This window comes from Solanum lycopersicum, chromosome 12 (genome assembly GCF_036512215.1).
Source record: "Solanum lycopersicum chromosome 12, SLM_r2.1".
NCBI lineage: Eukaryota > Viridiplantae > Streptophyta > Magnoliopsida > Solanales > Solanaceae > Solanum > Solanum lycopersicum.
Window position 1 is genome coordinate 5,995,934 of NC_090811.1, and position 17,937 is coordinate 6,013,870.

General features: G+C 34.3%; 3 protein-coding genes across 4 annotated transcripts; 2 read left to right on the forward strand and 1 right to left on the reverse strand.

The window, feature by feature from the left end:
• The first annotated feature begins 772 nt into the window (after positions 1-772).
• On the forward strand, positions 773-6,610 carry LOC101262894 (EH domain-containing protein 1-like). The gene is made up of 16 exons (XM_010315626.4): positions 773-963; positions 1,072-1,151; positions 2,064-2,132; positions 2,223-2,280; positions 2,465-2,520; positions 2,598-2,637; positions 2,757-2,821; positions 3,377-3,490; positions 3,642-3,744; positions 3,831-3,880; positions 4,307-4,435; positions 4,543-4,794; positions 4,884-4,963; positions 5,675-5,801; positions 5,907-6,050; positions 6,219-6,610. Exons 1-16 carry the CDS (start codon positions 879-881, stop codon positions 6,402-6,404), a joined length of 1,638 nt encoding a protein of 545 aa, XP_010313928.1. The 5' UTR covers positions 773-878; the 3' UTR covers positions 6,405-6,610.
• Positions 6,611-7,322: 712 nt separating this feature from the next.
• LOC101266394 (grpE protein homolog 2, mitochondrial) lies at positions 7,323-10,293 on the forward strand. The gene is made up of 5 exons (XM_004251865.5): positions 7,323-7,646; positions 8,288-8,764; positions 8,873-9,040; positions 9,591-9,719; positions 9,868-10,293. Exons 1-5 carry the CDS (start codon positions 7,494-7,496, stop codon positions 9,946-9,948), a joined length of 1,008 nt encoding a protein of 335 aa, XP_004251913.1. The 5' UTR covers positions 7,323-7,493; the 3' UTR covers positions 9,949-10,293.
• On the reverse strand, positions 10,133-15,295 carry LOC101246405 (uncharacterized). Of its 2 annotated transcripts, none has more exons than XM_004251885.5 (3): positions 14,847-15,295; positions 11,344-11,490; positions 10,133-10,450 (listed from the first exon to the last, which is right to left on the reverse strand). In XM_004251885.5, exons 1-3 carry the CDS (start codon positions 15,105-15,107, stop codon positions 10,385-10,387), a joined length of 474 nt encoding a protein of 157 aa, XP_004251933.1. In that variant the 5' UTR covers positions 15,108-15,295; the 3' UTR covers positions 10,133-10,384. The 2 variants fall into 2 exon arrangements, with proteins under 2 accessions (XP_004251933.1, XP_019067169.1); XM_019211624.3 differs by lacking the exon at positions 10,133-10,450 and adding an exon at positions 10,591-10,741 and having other exon boundaries at positions 14,847-15,289.
• Between the last annotated feature and the right edge of the window lie 2,642 nt (positions 15,296-17,937).

Here is a 17,937-nt window from a genome sequence, read left to right on the forward strand (position 1 = left end):
TCAATATTTATACAAATGTAAATGTTGTTCTGCAAAGATATTAACATCTACATTATTTGACAATCAACTGAGCTATTATAATTTCTGTATTAGATTATTTAATATCATATTAATTTGCATAGAAAAAAAAAGAGAAGAAGGGATTAAGTTTTACCGTTTGGAAACAACTTATTTTCACCATTCTTTTTAATTAATTAATTATTAGGGAAACTTAACAAATACATGATTAACGAGGGGAAAATGTGATTTATACACCTTAATTCTGTAGGAAGAGTCAACTTGATTAACCATAAAACAAGAGTTCGTTAATAACAAAAATAAATATATATAATTCAATATTCAATATGATATTATTAGGTATGATGCATAACACTAAATCATTCTTACTAGTAGGATTCTAAAAAATTCTTCAAACAACACATTTATTATTATAGTTTCAAAATAACCACTTTAATATTAGTATGATATATATAAACTAATAATATATTCCCTCTATTTCAAGAAGAATGAATTTATTTCTTTTTAAGTATTTTTAAAAAAGAATGATCTCTTTTTTTTTGACAACACGTTAACTTTAACTTTTCACGTGACATGTTTCAAGTCAAAAAGTTAAAAAATATTTTGATATATTTGACATAACTTTAATTTAAAATCACAAAATTTAAAAATCTCTTTCTTTTATTAAAATTAGTTTCAAATTAAACTAGATCAATTTTTTAAAAAGGCGGGAGTAAAATATAAGTAAATAAATTTAGAAACTTGGAAGTACATAATTTGTTAAATATAAAATTGTTTACAAACAGTGAAGGAAAATGGAAACATAAATATCGTTCCCCTAAAAGCAAGGCACTCAAATAGGTGAAAAAGGCAATAGAACAATGGAGTTTGATACATCTCCGATTAATCGGTGCTCTAAAGATCATGAAAAAATCTATCAACAATGGTTTAGTTTAGCCGACTCAGGTATACTCATTTACTATTCTCTTCGTGTGTAAGCTTGTATGTTTGTATGCTCCATTTTGATTTCACAAATTTATGCTGAAAAATGAATTTGGGTATTTTTTTTATCAGATGGAGATGGGCGTCTCACCGGCGGTGATGCTATCAAGTTCTTTGCCATGTCCAATTTGCCTCGGCAGGACCTCAAGCAGGTTTTTTTTATTTCCTCTGTGTAGGAGAACGGCTTAGAGTGATAGTTTTTGCTACCGAGTATGGTTTATTGGTTGTAGTCACTTCAAAAGTTGTATTTTTCAGTTGTTGTAAGATTAAGTGTTTGGTATGAAAGGAAAAATATTTTCCTAGAAAATGTTTGTTAGAAAATAAGTGGGTTTCTGGCTTATTTTCTAGTGTTTGGTGAGTAAGCAAAAATAATAATTTATCTCAGGAGTATTTATACGTAATCTAGCAAAATACTATGCGGTTGGAGTGGGGTGGGGAGTGGTGGTTCGAGGGTGGGAAGGGTTGGGATGGTCAAGGAAAGGGTGTGGAAGGGGGTGTTGGGTGGGTTGGAAAGAGATGATGAACTTGCAATGACACTTATGTAACTTGTATTCTGTACTTTGATTAAGGAAGTCATTTTCTTGGAGAAAATATTTTGAAATCATGTATGTTGGACCATTTCTAGCCATTTACATTTCATTTTAACGTTTTTCAGCGATTAGTGAACAGAACTAAATCACTGGATAAAGTGGGTGTATTTTGACAAGCTCAGTGTTAGAACTAAGTTTTGATGGTGACGAAACGCTAAAGAATTGGATGGCAAAGTTTATCCTCTTCCCTTCTCTTACACCCGAAATTGAACAGATGCTTATACATTACTTTTGGTAGTGCTACATAGGTCATGCCCAGGATCAACTGACTATCTGCAATAATATTGTATTTTTGACTTTCATACTGTCTTCTATTATTGTCACTTCTCCACCCTATGCTCGTATGCTTTATTATGAGTCAGTTTCCGCCTAGTTCTACTGAATCAGATTGATCCCTTCTTTTCTGCCAGTTCTCTTCTTCTTAACTCACTAATTTTATTTCAATGAATTGTTTTTCTTTTCTTCTGTCCCCAGGTGTGGGCAATTGCAGATTCCAAACGGCAAGGCTTTCTCGGTTTTAGAGAGTTTATTGCTGCAATGCAGGTACTAGTTCATTGCAGACTTGCATTTCAACCTGGTATTTAATATTGATCCAGATAAGACTCTGATCCTTTCTTTTTTCCAAACATTTAGTTAGTCTCTCTGGCACAAGCTGGCCACCCAGTAAGCAGTGATCTCTTAAATGCCGAAGGTAACTAGCAAGCTTTAAATTTTTAAAATTTTAGACTTTAATTTAGCAACGAGAGTAGTCTCTAAAATGTGATCGCTGGCAAACTAGTTGGTTCATTACAGCGCGCTGTTTTCTATTTTAGCTGTAGGATTGTTGTCATATAGTGTTAGTGTTCTTACAATTAAAACAATTATAATTATGGCAGTTGACTTTGAAAATTTGCAACCCCCTAGCTTGGAAGGTCTGGATTTACTTCAAACTGTAAGTATGCCTGCTGTACTTTCTGCATTAGTTTTCATTTATTGTGGTGCAACTGACTTGTATGTTCTATAATACAGAAGAAAAAGCGTATGCCTAAAAGTGAACCTGAGCAGAATGGTAATTTTACCTCAACACATGCAACATCTTTCTTATATCTTCTTTCTTAGTGATTCTTGGGGATTTGAGAAGGGAGTTAGATGGATCATCTATGTCTAACTAATTGGATCCGGAAGCAGGCAGTTCTACAATGCAATCTTCTGCTACAGCTAATTGGTTTTCATCATCTGCATCTGTTAAGAAGGTTAGTGTGGTCAGTCTTGTTCTTAATTTGTAAGCTCACAGACCACTGGACTTTTGTTCACCTAGTTGATGGCATTTTTTACTAGTCAGTTGTATAATTTATTTATTTTTGAATGGCATGTTTTCCAATTTTTGTCATGTTAAGCTGATATCCTTTCTCCTAAATGGAATATCTTCCACCGGTCCACCCACTTTCACCCTCCCTAGTTATATGATAGATGTCCTTATTTCGATTCCTTAAAATATTGACACACTTCTGTTAAAAATTGTATATTTCACAAGTTACAAACATAAATTCATTTAGTTATCTCAAATTGAAATCAAATCAGATGTTTTTCCTGTGAAGTCAATTTGTAAATAAGCGTCTTTTGTCCTTATCTATCAACGAGAATGTTGTTTAATTTTATGTTATAAGCCTTTTTGTTGAAATTGTTGCATTGAAATGTACTCTCCCTTAATTCTCCCTATACATCCTATAGCATTGCATAGCATGTTAAATGCTAAATTTTTTATTTTGCTCTTAAAATGAGGCTTGGTTCGGTTAATCTACCCTCAGGTCTCTTTAAGCTCCGTCACATCGATAGTTGATGGACTGAAGAAGTTGTACCTCCAGAAACTAAAGCCACTGGAAGCAACATATCACTTTAATGATTTCGTCTCTCCATTACTGGTAGGCAGTTTATTTGTGCTTATTTTTAAGATATAGGAGAGGAAACTTTTGCTTATACTTTTCCATTTAACTATAGTTTGTTTTGTACTAATCCATGGAAAAGTAATACAGAAGCCACTGACTGCTTTCTTCATATGCTCTGTGTTGGTAGACAAATAGTGATTTTGATGCCAAACCAATGGTAATGCTTTTGGGTCAATACTCAACAGGAAAAACTACATTTATTAAGCATTTACTTGGAACCAGTTATCCAGGTCATCTAACACTCTTTTTTTGTTGTCCATGTCTCTTGGTTGATCATAGCTTCCTGTTGACACTCGTGCTCCTTATTTGTCTATAGGTGCTCACATTGGACCAGAGCCTACAACAGACAGATTTGTGGTTGTCATGGTACTTTGCTTATCTTTATTTCTTTTAACCATTGTGGTCACTTGCTTTCTGTCCTTTTTTGGATTATGTTGCTGAACAAAAGAGAAGTTATTCTTGTTTTCACCTCGAGTTGAATGTCTTTCATTCCATTTGAAGTTTTGTCAAAATAGTGTGCACTACATTGACAAAGATGGATTTTAATTTCATTGTACCATCTTTTTGTGGATTTATATATTCTCCCTTTTGTTCTAACACAGTTCTAAATATATCACATCAAAGAGTTCATGGTGAATACTCTGCAACAGTTTTGCTAGTTAAACCAGACTTTTAGTTAGAAAGGAGAAGGCTATACCTATGCAATGCATGTTTGGTAATAGTTTTCTCAACAGTGATTGTTATGCTAATTTTTTTGTTTGACTGGTGTTCTTTTTTACTGTCATTATACAGAATGGACCTGACGAAAGGAGTATTCCAGGGAACACAATTGCAGTTCAAGCAAATATGCCATTTAGCGGTTTGACAACTTTTGGATCTGCATTTTTATCAAAGTTTGAGTGTTCTCAAATGCCACATCCTGTGAGTTATGCTACTCGATTGTACTTGTACATTAAATGATCAGAACTTTCTCATGAACTCACCAGACTCTGAATACCTTTTCCCATCTTTTCCCTCTCACATGTTAGCTGTTGGAGCACATCACATTTGTTGATACTCCTGGAGTTCTATCGGGAGAAAAACAACGAACACAAAGGAGCTATGATTTTACGGGAGTGACGTCTTGGTTTGCTTCCAAGTGTGATCTCATTCTTCTTTTGTTTGATCCTCACAAACTTGATATAAGTGATGAATTCAAACGTGTGATTGCGTCTCTTCGAGGCCATGATGATAAGATACGGGTGGTTTTGAACAAGGCTGACCAAGTTGATACCCAACAAGTAGGCTCAACTTTTTTTTTTTGGGTCTATTAAGGTTTTCCTCCTATTTCTGGACTACCATTTGGTTTTATTGTTGGTGTCAACTGCAGCTTATGAGGGTTTATGGAGCATTGATGTGGTCTCTAGGGAAGGTTCTAAATACCCCTGAAGTTGCACGTGTCTACATAGGGTATGATCTCTATATTCTTACAAGTAGTTCAGGTATTCTGCCCAACAAAGTAAGAGTATTATTTTGGGATTTCAAATATCTATTTTTCTACATAGGGTATGATCTCTATATTCTTACAAGTAGTTCAGGTATTCTGCCCAACAAAGTAAGAGTATTATTTTGGGAATTCAAATATCTATGATTTTCTGGATGTCTTCAAGATGTATCAAGCCTGCAATTATGTTAAGACTATAGCCGGTGGAATGAGATCTTGATTGCACCTTATGAGACTTGACATCTGATTCGGGAGTTAGACCTTGATTTTTTTGAGACATGGTTACAATAATGGAGGGTCAGGAGGGATAGCCTAGTGGTAAGAACACTCCGCCTCCAATCATTAGGTTGGGTTTCGAGTCACTAGGGAGCGAAGTGGAAAAGAGCCACTGGTTGCGATTGGCTCCTGGTAGGTGGTGGTGGTGGTGGGGGTTACTCTGTCCAAAAACCTACCTCATGTTTGAGATACTGGCCCACCATACACTGTTTCCTCTCATGCTTGAGTGTAGGTATAATATGCATTCTCTAGAAGCAGATACGTTTATTTTCATTTCCTATTTGTGTGTATAGAGCATAATGTTGAGTCCTTTTGAATTGTATTCTTCTAGATATCAAAATATTAAATAACTTCATCACTTTTTGGAGTTCCGCAATAATGTGGTGTTTTCTCTTTCACAGATCATTTAATGACAAACCAATAAATGATGCTGCTATAGGGCCAATTGGAAAAGAACTTTTTGAGAAGGAACAAGATGATCTCCTTACAGACTTGAAAAACATACCAAAGAAGGCTTGTGATCGTCGTGTAAGTTCATAATCTTCACTATGGCATCACATTTTACTATTGCTCATATACTATGCATCTAATTTTCTTGAAATGGGGATGTTAAACATTCTATATGTTGTGCAGATAAATGAATTCGTAAAACGTGCTAGAGCTGCCAAGATACATTCTTACATTATCAGTCACCTGAAAAAGGAGATGCCTGCGATGATAGGCAAAGCCAAGACCCAGCAAAAACTTATCGATAACTTGGAAGATCAATTTATGAAGGTCCCTCCCTCCCCCCCTCTCTATTTTCTGTCTCAAATCTACATACATATGATATGCGGTCAACGTGCATGCATGTTTAGCACCAAAGAGCAATTTCATGGACTTGTGACATGATTCTTGTATGGAGCTTTAGTGTATTGTGTCTTATTTTCCGACTTATCAAAACAGGTTCAAAAGGAACACCATCTACCAGCTGGGGATTTTCCTAACATCGAACACTTCAGGGAAGTTCTGAGTGGTTATAACATTGATAAGTTTGAGAAGTTGAAGCCCAAGTTGATACAATCCGTCGATGACATGCTGGGTTATGACATCCCTGAACTTCTCAAGAATTTCAGAAATCCTTACGATTAACGAGGTACAGAGCTGATATAGCATAGAGTAATTGCTGGCACCGGACGTGATGTTTAGTATTTTATGGATCTTGTATTCTTATTCTTACACCCACATTGAGACTTGGGCTTAATAGTGAGTACTGAAGTAATATTATCATATGGTAAATAAGACTGCATGTAAATATGCATATTATGAATTATACATCCGGGAAGATCTTTTACTTTTGTGCTGTTTTTATATTTTTATTCACGAGGCAGTGGTAAGTTTTGCATACACCTTACCTTCTTCAGAGACTACACTAAGTGAACCACGAAGTTTTTATGATGTCTCTAATGAGTTTTTGATATCTTTAATTTCATGATTGTATTTTGAGTTGAACACAACACAATATCCTTATGAACATTTTATGTCTTCCATTAACGGATTAGGCTTGATGTTTAAGTGTGTTGTTTCAAGTTAACAAGTCAAACATCCAAAATTAGTGCACAAGTTTATTAATTATGTGGGATTCTTGATCTTTTTGCTATTAATATAGTAGAAAAAAGAATATCAAAAACTAAGATTTATATCTATAATAAAAAAATAGATGGGAAAAAAATATTGGTCAAGTAAACAAAAAGTGAGCGGCTTTTTGGGGTTTCCGAGGGCCGTTGCTCTATTTTCCATTACTTTCTAGATGGTTCCATGATTAACTGAAGTATATTCTAAAAATGACAAATATAACCCTGGCATCCTCTTATTACTTTCACAATTAATCACAATACTCTTTTCGTTTAAAAAAGTGTTTTAGTTTGACTTAACACAAAATTTTAAAAAATAAAGAACATATTTGAATCTTGTGATTCTGATTAAAATTTTGCAAATATACAAAAATTTAATTTAATTTATAATCTTAAACACGCTAAGTAAAAAATTAAAATATTTTAAAAAATAGAAGAGAAGTCATTCTTTTTAGACGAATTAAAAACGAAAATATACAGGGGTTTTCTCGACAATTCGCAATTTTCTTTCTCACAAGCGATGAACTGAACACTACTATTCACCTCTTTCTCCATATCTCTCACTTCTCCGTTTCTCCAAATCTGAGCTCAAACTGTGAATTTGGAAATGTTGGTTGGTAGAATTTCATCTCGTTTCCCAAAATCCATCGTAGCTCAGTGCCGGAGCTCGTTGCTCCTCTATTCCCGAGAACAGCAACAGCAACAATACGTTCCCATTTTTGCATCTGAGTTCCACTCCTTTCGTGAATTCAAAGAGAAGGTTTGATGTTATGCCTTAATACTTATGAAGTCGTTCATTTTTCATCGATTTTTTATGTGTAGGGTTTTGCTAGGGTTTAAGCAATACTCGTAACTTACCTGTATCATATTCATAGGCATCTATTTGAATCGTTGATATTGGTGTATCAACAGAATATTGTAAAATATCAGACTGTTCAAAACAATCATTTGAAACCTTTTTTGAAACTTTGAGCTTCTAATGGTGCCAGATGTTGGAGTACCTTAATTGACTGCTGCTAGCTTACTTAGTTTTAGAAACAACTATTTTGAGATAATTTGCAATATTTTGAGCTTGTTCCTGGATGATTGGTATGTAGTTGGTTATGGAGTTGTAAGATGTTTATCAGTTGGATTGGCTCTGTCAGGTTTCAAAGGGACATCTAGACCTACATAATTTGAAAACAGTTACCTGGCTAACTTGTTAATTTTGCTGTAATCAAAATACTGTATAGTGCCAGATAACTTATAGATCTTTTAAGTTGCTCGAACTGTAAAATCAACGTTCCACTAAGTTTGATGCCTTGAGATTTTATGTATGAGTTACTCTGTACTTGTCAAAAGAAGAAATGTTCATTTTCCATATGCACCTAAATATTGTTGGTTCTGCTAATGGTGAATCAGGTTACTCTATTCCGTGAATCTCTATTGCAACAGTTTAGAATTTCATCCTCTGCATCCCCTCAGCATAATGAAAAAGAAGCATCTCAGTCCCAAAGCAAACCGGGAAGCACAAAAGAAAATGGAGAAGTGAGTGAAAAATGCGAAGCTTCAGTTTCTGCTGATTCTCAGGGTCAAGATGAAAATGATGAATCAGGTCCTGATTTGGCATCCAATGATAACACAAATGAAAATGTCAAACGAAGAAGAAGACGTACTAAACAAGTTGTATCTTCTGATTCTGATTCTGATTTAGATACGGAGGATCTTTCTAGGGATGACTTGGTGAAACTAGTGGCTGAGAAGGAAGAACTCCTAAAGATAAAAGATGATGAGTTTCAGAAAATGAAGGAAAAAGCTCTTAGATCTTATGCGGAGATGGAGAATCTCATGAACAGAACCAAACGAGAAGCAGAAAATTCCAAGAAGTTTGCCATTCAAGTTAGTTTTTCTCGACACATGCTTTGCCAGATAGTCCTGCATTTACTTGTTAGTATATTGCGTTGTGCTTGTGATTGTTTCTTATCTTTTGCGTAAATGTTGTTACAGAATTTTGTGAAAGCACTTCTAGATGTTGCTGATAATATGGGACGGGCTTCTTCTGTTGTAAAAGAGAGCTTCTCCAAAATTGATGAATCTAAGGATACTGTTGGTGCTGTGCCACTTCTGAATACACTTCTTGAAGGTGTTGAAATGACTGATAAACAGCTTGCCGAGGTACACTTTTTCTCCTAAATATAGTCCATGGCTTATGTTCCTCTTTTACTGCTTTGGTAGACTGAATTCATCTATGGAAGTAACACTTGAACCTTTTTTTGTACAAACATAATCTACAGTATAAACAACTTTAGGTCTTTTAAGGGCAAGTTCTGGATGACATTATAATTATAAATTTCAACATGATAGTTCCAAAAACTACCCCTTAAAATCCTACCAATTTTGGCCATAGAACCCATTGCTGCTCATTCACTTCTGCTAAATGCCACAACCAGCTTCTGAAATGAAAAAGAAGCAAAGAAGGTTTGCAGTTTGCTATATATATATATATATACATGCAGCTGGAAGAGGAGAGCCAAACATTTTTCTTTGATATTGGAAAAATCCCAGTAGAAGGCTTATTGTTGCTCCAATTGAAATGTAAGGTTCAATAACTATAAGGGGTTGAATTTGTAATCCTTCCTATTTCATTCTGGTCTATGTTATTTATTCTTGCTTCTTCGGCTTAAATGTCTTGAAAGACCTTCGCTTACATGTCATTACTTTTCAGGTTTTTAAAAAATTTGGAGTGGGAAAATATGATCCTACAAATGAAGAATTTGATCCAAATAAGCATAATGCAGTGTTTCAAGTACCAGATCCTAAAAGGAATCCTGGCATGGTCGCTGTGTGCCTCAAGGTATCTGTTAGGAATTTTATTTTATTTGGTATTTCAATATTCATGCACTTATCCTTATTGATCAATGCAAATCTAGAATGTACTTTTAGACATCCCTTTTCATTGAAGTCGAATGACTTGACAGATATGACTTCCCTTCTTGTTGCAGTCGGGGTACACCTTGCATGACCGAATCATTCGGCCAGCTGAAGTTGGTGTAACAGTAGCCATGGTTAAACAGGTGGGTTAGAACCCAAGATTTTGGAGCTCGAAAATCTCCAACTAGGTGGAACCGGCTCATGTTCGAAAAGGAATTCAGTTCCAGAGCCTCCAATGGAGCTGTCAGCTCACGGGGTCGTTATAGTTTACAATTTTTTATATACTTTTTTGTTTTTACAGTGTTAAACAATGACTGTTAATAAATGACGGATGCCTGAATCAAAATAGGGGAGGGAATTATCATAGCAAGTCTTCAAAAGAGACGAGAGGGATTACATTTACAATCATTTATACATTAGAGTGTAAGTTGGCACAGAAACTAGAGGGGAATTATATTTACAATCATTTATACATTTGAATCCAAGTTGGCACACAATCTAGAGCTTTATTTACAACTATTCAGACCTAAATACAACTACCATCTATGTTAATATATAAACAACCCATCTTTTCCATTCCTCCGGGCCTCAATCACAGCCTTCCAAGTACAAGTCATAATCCACCTCACTTTCAGTCTGATCTGTCCTCAGTTCCTGTAGTACACGAAAAAACTTTCATTAACTTAGGTTAATAGTGGAGCAACACCTGCAAAGCACGATTCGAATTTAGTTGGTGCTCCCATGTAGGAATAGGAAACCAAAAAATAATAATATTTCAAAAGTAGGCACAAAAAGTGAAATCACATGGATGTGGGTCAACAAGATTAGAAATGACCACAATTCAGCTTAAGGTGCACCTAAGACATAAAATGCCTCGAAGAGTCAACGGGAGATCAGAACTTACAGAGATCCTTAGTCCGTCCATGTGATTGTACGATGATCATGCTAAAACAAAATGTAAGGAGTTATTCCAGCAAACTTAAAATCCCTCGGAGAGTCTAACCAGAAGATCAGAACTTTTTCCCACACTCAAAATAGGAACTTGCGATCAATAGGAATAATTAGCTAGAACAGTTAACAATGTCAACAAATAAATCATATATTGGACAAATAAGTGTGAGATTTTGATAACTCCTAATTTGTCTCGAGGTAAATTATTTACTACCGGAATGAAATGAACCTGACTAGCGCGAAGTCAATATGGAGAATTCATCTAATCAATCAACCCTAGTTGATTTAGGATTTAGATATCAATTAATTTGATTATTGAGGACTTATAGAGTCCTAGTTTTTACACATAATAACGAGCTGGCGTATTAAAAAGGACAAACCATGAGTTGGAAGAGTTTATTGGAATTTCACCACATATCGAGTAGGATATTTCTTATCGTTCAAGAATCAAAACTTATTTAAGTTTTGATGAACGGTAAGTAGAAGATTGAGCAGAGGAGAGCAGACATAAACTTGTAGAAAAGAAAATATAAAACAACATAGACAACAGAAATGCAACTGTTTTTCCAAAAAGGGAACAAAGATCAAAATATTACCTCAAAATCGTCATCAAAGATATCATTCATGCTTTGTTTCGTCAAGATATTATCGTTTGGTGTTGCACATGTGATAGCTTGATTCAGCTTCCTCAACTTAGCTTTGTTGTCAGGAACTTCATTTTTCTTTTCTTCCAAGTCAACAATCTGCATATTCAAGAGGTCAACAACACAGAAAATGGCATTGGGGAGGCAGAGTGTACAAAACCATACCCCTATAGAGAGGTTGTTTTTGATAAACCATCAGCTCAATGAAAAACAATAAATAGTAGTGAAAGTACAAGAACCATCAGATAGTAACAAAACTACCATGATCGTCAAGGAACAATACCACAATAAAATAATATGACAATTGAAGTACAAGAAACAATAGATAGTAATAGAGACAGAAGAACAAGAAACTGCATAAGATACTATGGCTACTAGTATGGACGAACAATCCGCTCCTTTCTACTAACCTTCTACCCTAATAAGTGTCCTTCACAACCTCCTACCTAAGGTCATTGTCCTCGGTAAAGCTAAAATTGGGTCATGTCATACCTAATTACCTCTCCGCAATACTTCTTCAGCCTACCTCTATCTCCTGAAACCATCCACAGTCAACTTCTCACACCTCCGCACTGGGAGCATCCGAGCATCTTCTCATCACACTATCGAACCATCTCAACCTCGCTTCCCGCCTCTTGCCTTCCACTGAAGCCACTCCAACCTTGTCTCAGATATCCTTGTCTCTAATCCTATCGCATTTTCAAGAGGTCATAAGAGAAAAGAGATCATTTTTTGAAATGGTAACAGATTTTATATATTGCGCAAAAATATGCAGTAATCATGCGTACAAGAGATTAAAAAAACTGACAGAACAGGCTAAAACTCTACTTACAAAGATTCCAACATAGATAGAGTGTCTGATGAGTATTCTTCTATACACCAAAAAATTGAAATACAGAAGTGATTTCACCTTAATCTTCTCGATTGAGCTACCGGTATGTTCATAGCATCTCAGATTTCTTTCTCCAAACATTACATCCATATGCTTTTCTACCTAGGCAAACCTTCTCCCTACTTCAACATTTTAGTAGATCCAGTGACAGGGCTGTCCCTATTTTTTTAAGTAGATAAATACAAATTGAATAATTATAACACACTAGTGTAATTCTGCAAATGAGGCCTGGAGAGGCGGATATATGTAGACATTATGGAGTAAGAAAGCAAATAATGTAAATTTTCAATGAAAATTATATTAATATAAAGTTGTCATAATAAAACATGACTCAAAATTTTAAAAATATAATGATATTAAAATAGTGTAGCGATGAATTTGATAAGTTGACAAATAATACTCCATTAAAATAGTGTTGATTAGTTTTAGTGCTTGAAATTCGAACAAGACACCAAAACAAATTTAGTCTTTTTATAAACATGCAATAATAGAATAGATATCACATAATGTAGAATGTTTGAACGTTTGACCAACTTAAAATTCAACAATGAAAAGTATAAGAACACAATATTGTTGGTTCATGATAATTGTCAAAATACAAATGAGCTAGAGAAGAAAATAGATGGCCACATGATACTACAATTAACTAGCCACATGAAAATCTAGAAAAGACACTACAATTAAACAATATTCAATTTCTCATTTCTATTTTTTATAAAAAAAATTAGTTTCAAAGTTATCAGTACATGAATTTTCTTTTAACTATATATATGTGTGTGTGTGTGTGTGTGTATATATATATATAGAGAGAGAGAGAGAGACATCATTGAGAAAAAATAGGGACAAGCGATTGCTTTAGTGGCCTTATGATCGAGATGGCCTTATCCAGTGAGTGATTTGGCATTACCCATGAAATCCTCTCATACATAGACCGATACCTCAAATTGTGCAGTCACGTTCCAGTGTAGGAATATATGAGAATCAGTCTAAGGTTCCTGCCACAAAGATGGCATTTGGAACACAACTGAATACCTCTCTTCATCAGATTTTCTTCTTTTAAACAAGCCCCCTTCTTCCTTACCCTGGCAAGTCTTTGTCAAATAACTCCGATGCGAATAAAAAAGAAGGTGTTAAGAGACCCTCCTGGTCAAACTCTAGACACTTAAGATTCTTTTTCAAACCTGCTCCCATTTCGATTTTGAGTCAAGAAAAAAAGAGCTCGAATGGTACAATCCCTCCATCACCCCAGAATGAAAGTGGTGATCTCGTAGTTCTTGGTCTGTAAAGATGTGTTGTTAGGTGCTCCATTTTATTTTCCCATTGAGGCCGAACCTAAACCAGTGCTCGAGAGATAGCTATCCATACACGGATAAGGGATGTATAAATTCTCGAGAAGTGAGGAACTGTAATTAATTTGTTGAATAGACGAGTAGATTGAAAAAATCATGACTATGCTTAACAATAAAATACTATGGAAAACGCACATACGGCGAAAACTTTTTCTTTAACCACCAATCGAACATGTGATGAAGAGATGCTGGGATGACATACCTCTATCGTATTGGGAGCTCTTATCAGCAACACATAAGAATCTTTGGCTATGTAGATCCCTTTAGCATTTTTCAGTCACCACAACCTATCTTCACTCAACTCCAAACACTTGAACTGTTCAAGCACCGTGAAAAATGTGTACTTAAGCCCTAAAGCAAGGCTCAAAAACCATTGAGCACTTTGTCTCGTTTTATGTGCGCTTCAGTATCGTCATCAAGGTTCTAAGACATACTTATCAATGTGAGCCTCTGCTGAAGAGATGACACTAAGCAATTGATATTTCACGATATCATAATTTTCTTTCAATTTCTTTGTTCATATAATTTTCTGCCAATGAGCCACTGCCGCCCCTGCAAGCAACCCCGCTTAAGGAATTTCGCCACCTTAGAACCGTTAAAGTTACGTCTGTCGTTTACTGGGGCTTTGGTCTCCCATATGAGCAACCCCGCTAAGGATTTTCACCACCTTAGAACCGTTAAAGTTACGTCTGCCGTTCACCGGGTCTTTGGTCTCCCCTATCATCAGGTCACCAACTTCCTTGACCTTCCGGCACTGGACAGGCTTCAGCCCCCATACATGATTTTACGACTTTGTGGAGAACAGGGCCGTACTAACAACTCCCATACATAATACATAGAGCATCTCAAACATCCCAAACAACAAAATTATTTTCCAGGAGAGGTGGAAATCCAAAACTTTGAAGCTAAATCCTAAACAGCAAAGAGAAACATCCTTCACGAAAAAAAGTTAATGTGTGCTTACTTTTTCTTTTAACCCCTCGTTAAGAGCTCCCGCCCTTTTTGCTACCTTATTGAAGGTGGGGGAGCTTTACATACGAGCAACACCGATTGTCAATGTGTGCTTACTAACAACACCAATAGATAGAGCATCTCAAACATCCAAACAACAAATGAAAAAAAAAATCCAGGAAAGATGGAAATCCAAAATTTCGAATAGAAAAATGAAAGTAAAATGGTAGCTAAACCCTAATAGTACGAAAAAGTTAACTTACAGGTGCATATCGGAACTTCCGTTTAGGAGTTTTTTCCGGCATAGTAGAATCTCCAGAATGAACGGAAGCAAGAGGCGTCCAACGGCAAAGCATGAGTTTAGGTCCGGTAACGTTGTTAGTGTTGCCGGTGCCACGAAGATTGTTGTTGGGCTGAGTAGTAACCCACTGCTTCTTCCATTTTCTAACTGGACCACTAAAAATTGGAGCTGTGCCGCCATACCTCGACGAGGCCCGACCGATTCTAGAACTTACTCCTTCCATATTCTTCTGAGCCGCAGACAGAGAAATTTTGTGTGCGAAAAAAAGTAGAAGGTGATGAGTATAAGCAGAGACTGGGAAAAAGCTTCCAGTCTGCTTCACTGCTGTGTGGCGCGATTACAAAAAGCCTGCAACAAGCTTTCACGACGTCGTTTTGAACAAGTTTATTGGCGGTCCCACATTATTTATTTGGTAGTGTACACAAATTTTGTAGTGTTAAAAAGACTTCCACTTCTACGACGTCGTTGTTACCCTTTTCTAAATTACAAAAGTTTTTTAAATTTGGTGGAATTCGAATATATTTCAAAAGATGTGCTGATACATCACGTCTCGATTTCAGATATATTCTTCAACGTTGTGAATAAATTTGTCTCTTTTGGATACATCAAGCAATGTCCTGGTACATCTCATATGTCTCGATACATTGCCTAAATGAATATATTTGACTAATACACTATGTAAAGTAATGTACTCGAGAATAAAAAAATAGTATTTTTTTAACTTTTTCGAATGATAGAGAATTTTAGAGAATATCATAAAATAAGTTGTATGTTTGGATATTTCTTTCTTATTTTTCACTATCTTTGATTACTTTCCTCCACTTTTTATACCAAAAACACCTTGCAATCTTATATCCTTACCTTAAACATGCAGTAATAGGTGATTGGATGTGTTCAATTCGCCACTCTATTTTGTTTTTTGGTTGTTGAGGGGAGGGGGGATCCCTACCAAGAATTTTTTAATAAATCTGTTTAAATTTAGTATAAAATGACTAAAATAATCAAAATAACCATCTTTATTATATAATAAGAATCATTTCAATCAAGTAAATTATATGAAAGTATCAAAATAAAACATTACCTACAAGAAAATAATATGGTAAATAGGATTCGGGTCCAGTCCCCTTACACCTCAAAGGTGTGCAACATTTAAATCAGTGCACCCAAATAATTTTAATGTCTTGCCTAGTAAAATACTTCATTAGTTCATATTTATATGTCAACATTTTTAATTTCAGGTGTATCCTTATTTATTGTTTTTTTTAAAGTCAAGTGTCCAGAACATAAGTTAATAAATCTTGATTTATTAAATTGACCAACAAATATTAATTAATATTTTAGTTTTTCTATATTGATTAAATTTACATTTTCAAGACTAATAACTCTCAAGAATTGAATAGAAAAAATATATCATTTATATATTAATTTTGTGAAAAGATAAATATTAAAAATTATCTATTTTTACTAAGAAAGATATAGGCTTAAGTCATATACCGCCCCTCAAAGTTGTTCGCATAATTCACTTAGAAACCTCAAATGAGACTTGTACCTATTGAACATCTAAATTATTCAAAACATGTACATATTAGACACAAAATGCTGATATGACAAAAATGTGTGTTGCATTTCCCTGAAGCGCATGAAAACACTTAAAATAGTGTCTTTTTTATTTATTCTTTTTACATGTTTTCTTCTTTTATTGACACTTGGTATTATAATTAACTTAAAATATTTTCTTCTTTATTTACATTTTTTTTCAAAAAAGAAAACACCCACTCTCTATCTACCATCTTCTTCATAATTTAGTTTACAAAACTTTCTTCATTTTAGCTCCAACATAATTTTTTTCTTTTTTTTATATACAAAAAATTTATATCTTCCAAATATGAAGATAAATGAAAATCAACTATAAAAGATTCAGATTTGAAAGAAAGTCTCTGTATGATTTATTTCAAATCTCATAAAAACAAGGAACAAGTATGAAGAAGATGAAAAAAGATAAATGACTTTTACGTTAAAAATAGTTAGCCAATATTTATTTATCACAATTTTCGAACAAAGATTTTTACTTAAATTCATATATGGTCATTAAATTTATCAAAAATGATATAAAAAAATTGAAAGAAATAATTTTGGGGTTATCAATTTCATTTTGTCATCGATGTAGAATTGAATAACCGCCAACAAAATTTTCTTTCTTCTTCACTCTTAGTAAAAATTAATCTTGAAATTATTTGAAAAGAATAAGGTTTTGTAATTTGAAAAAGAATGTGTTTTAGGGAAGAAGATGAAGATAAAAGGGGGTTGGGGTAGGGTGGGGTAAGGTGGGGTAGAATAGGTTGACATTTTTATTATTCTTTTTCTTTTTAAAAAATTTAAATATTAAATGTGTGTGTTTTTTTTTTTATAATTTTTGGATCCAATGCCAAATGTTATTTTTTTAATTAGTATGTTGCCACGTCACCGCAAGTATATTACACACTTTTCATATTTTTTTGTTGATTATTAAAAAATATCTAATAAAAATGATTATTATATAAATAAAAGTGTTTAATTGGTACTAATATCAATTGAAATGTCTAAGTGAATTATAGAGAAAACTTTAAGAAACAACCGATGACTTACGAAAATATATATACACATAATTTTTTTAAGTTAACAAAAACACGTACGTCCTCAATGAGACACGTGGACCCGCATGTTGAATCTATAATGCTGAATTTACACAACTAGGTCTCCAAAGTTAGCATTAAGTCATTAAGATCATTGATTCGTGATGACACCTAGAAGTGTTCACCATCACTTTTGCCCGTCATCAACGCAAGCTGATTTCAATTATTTTATGATGCATTTTTTTACTCATATACCCTTTTTATCTACATTAATTACGTAGTTGCACACCCCTTTCACATCACAAACCTTGGTTACAAATTTGAATTTTTGATTGGTAATCATTTCACATGTTCAACAATTTTGGAGTTTATTGTAACTCTACAATTTTTATCTTTTATGAATTATAAATAAAAGTAATTTTACTATAACTAATATAATAT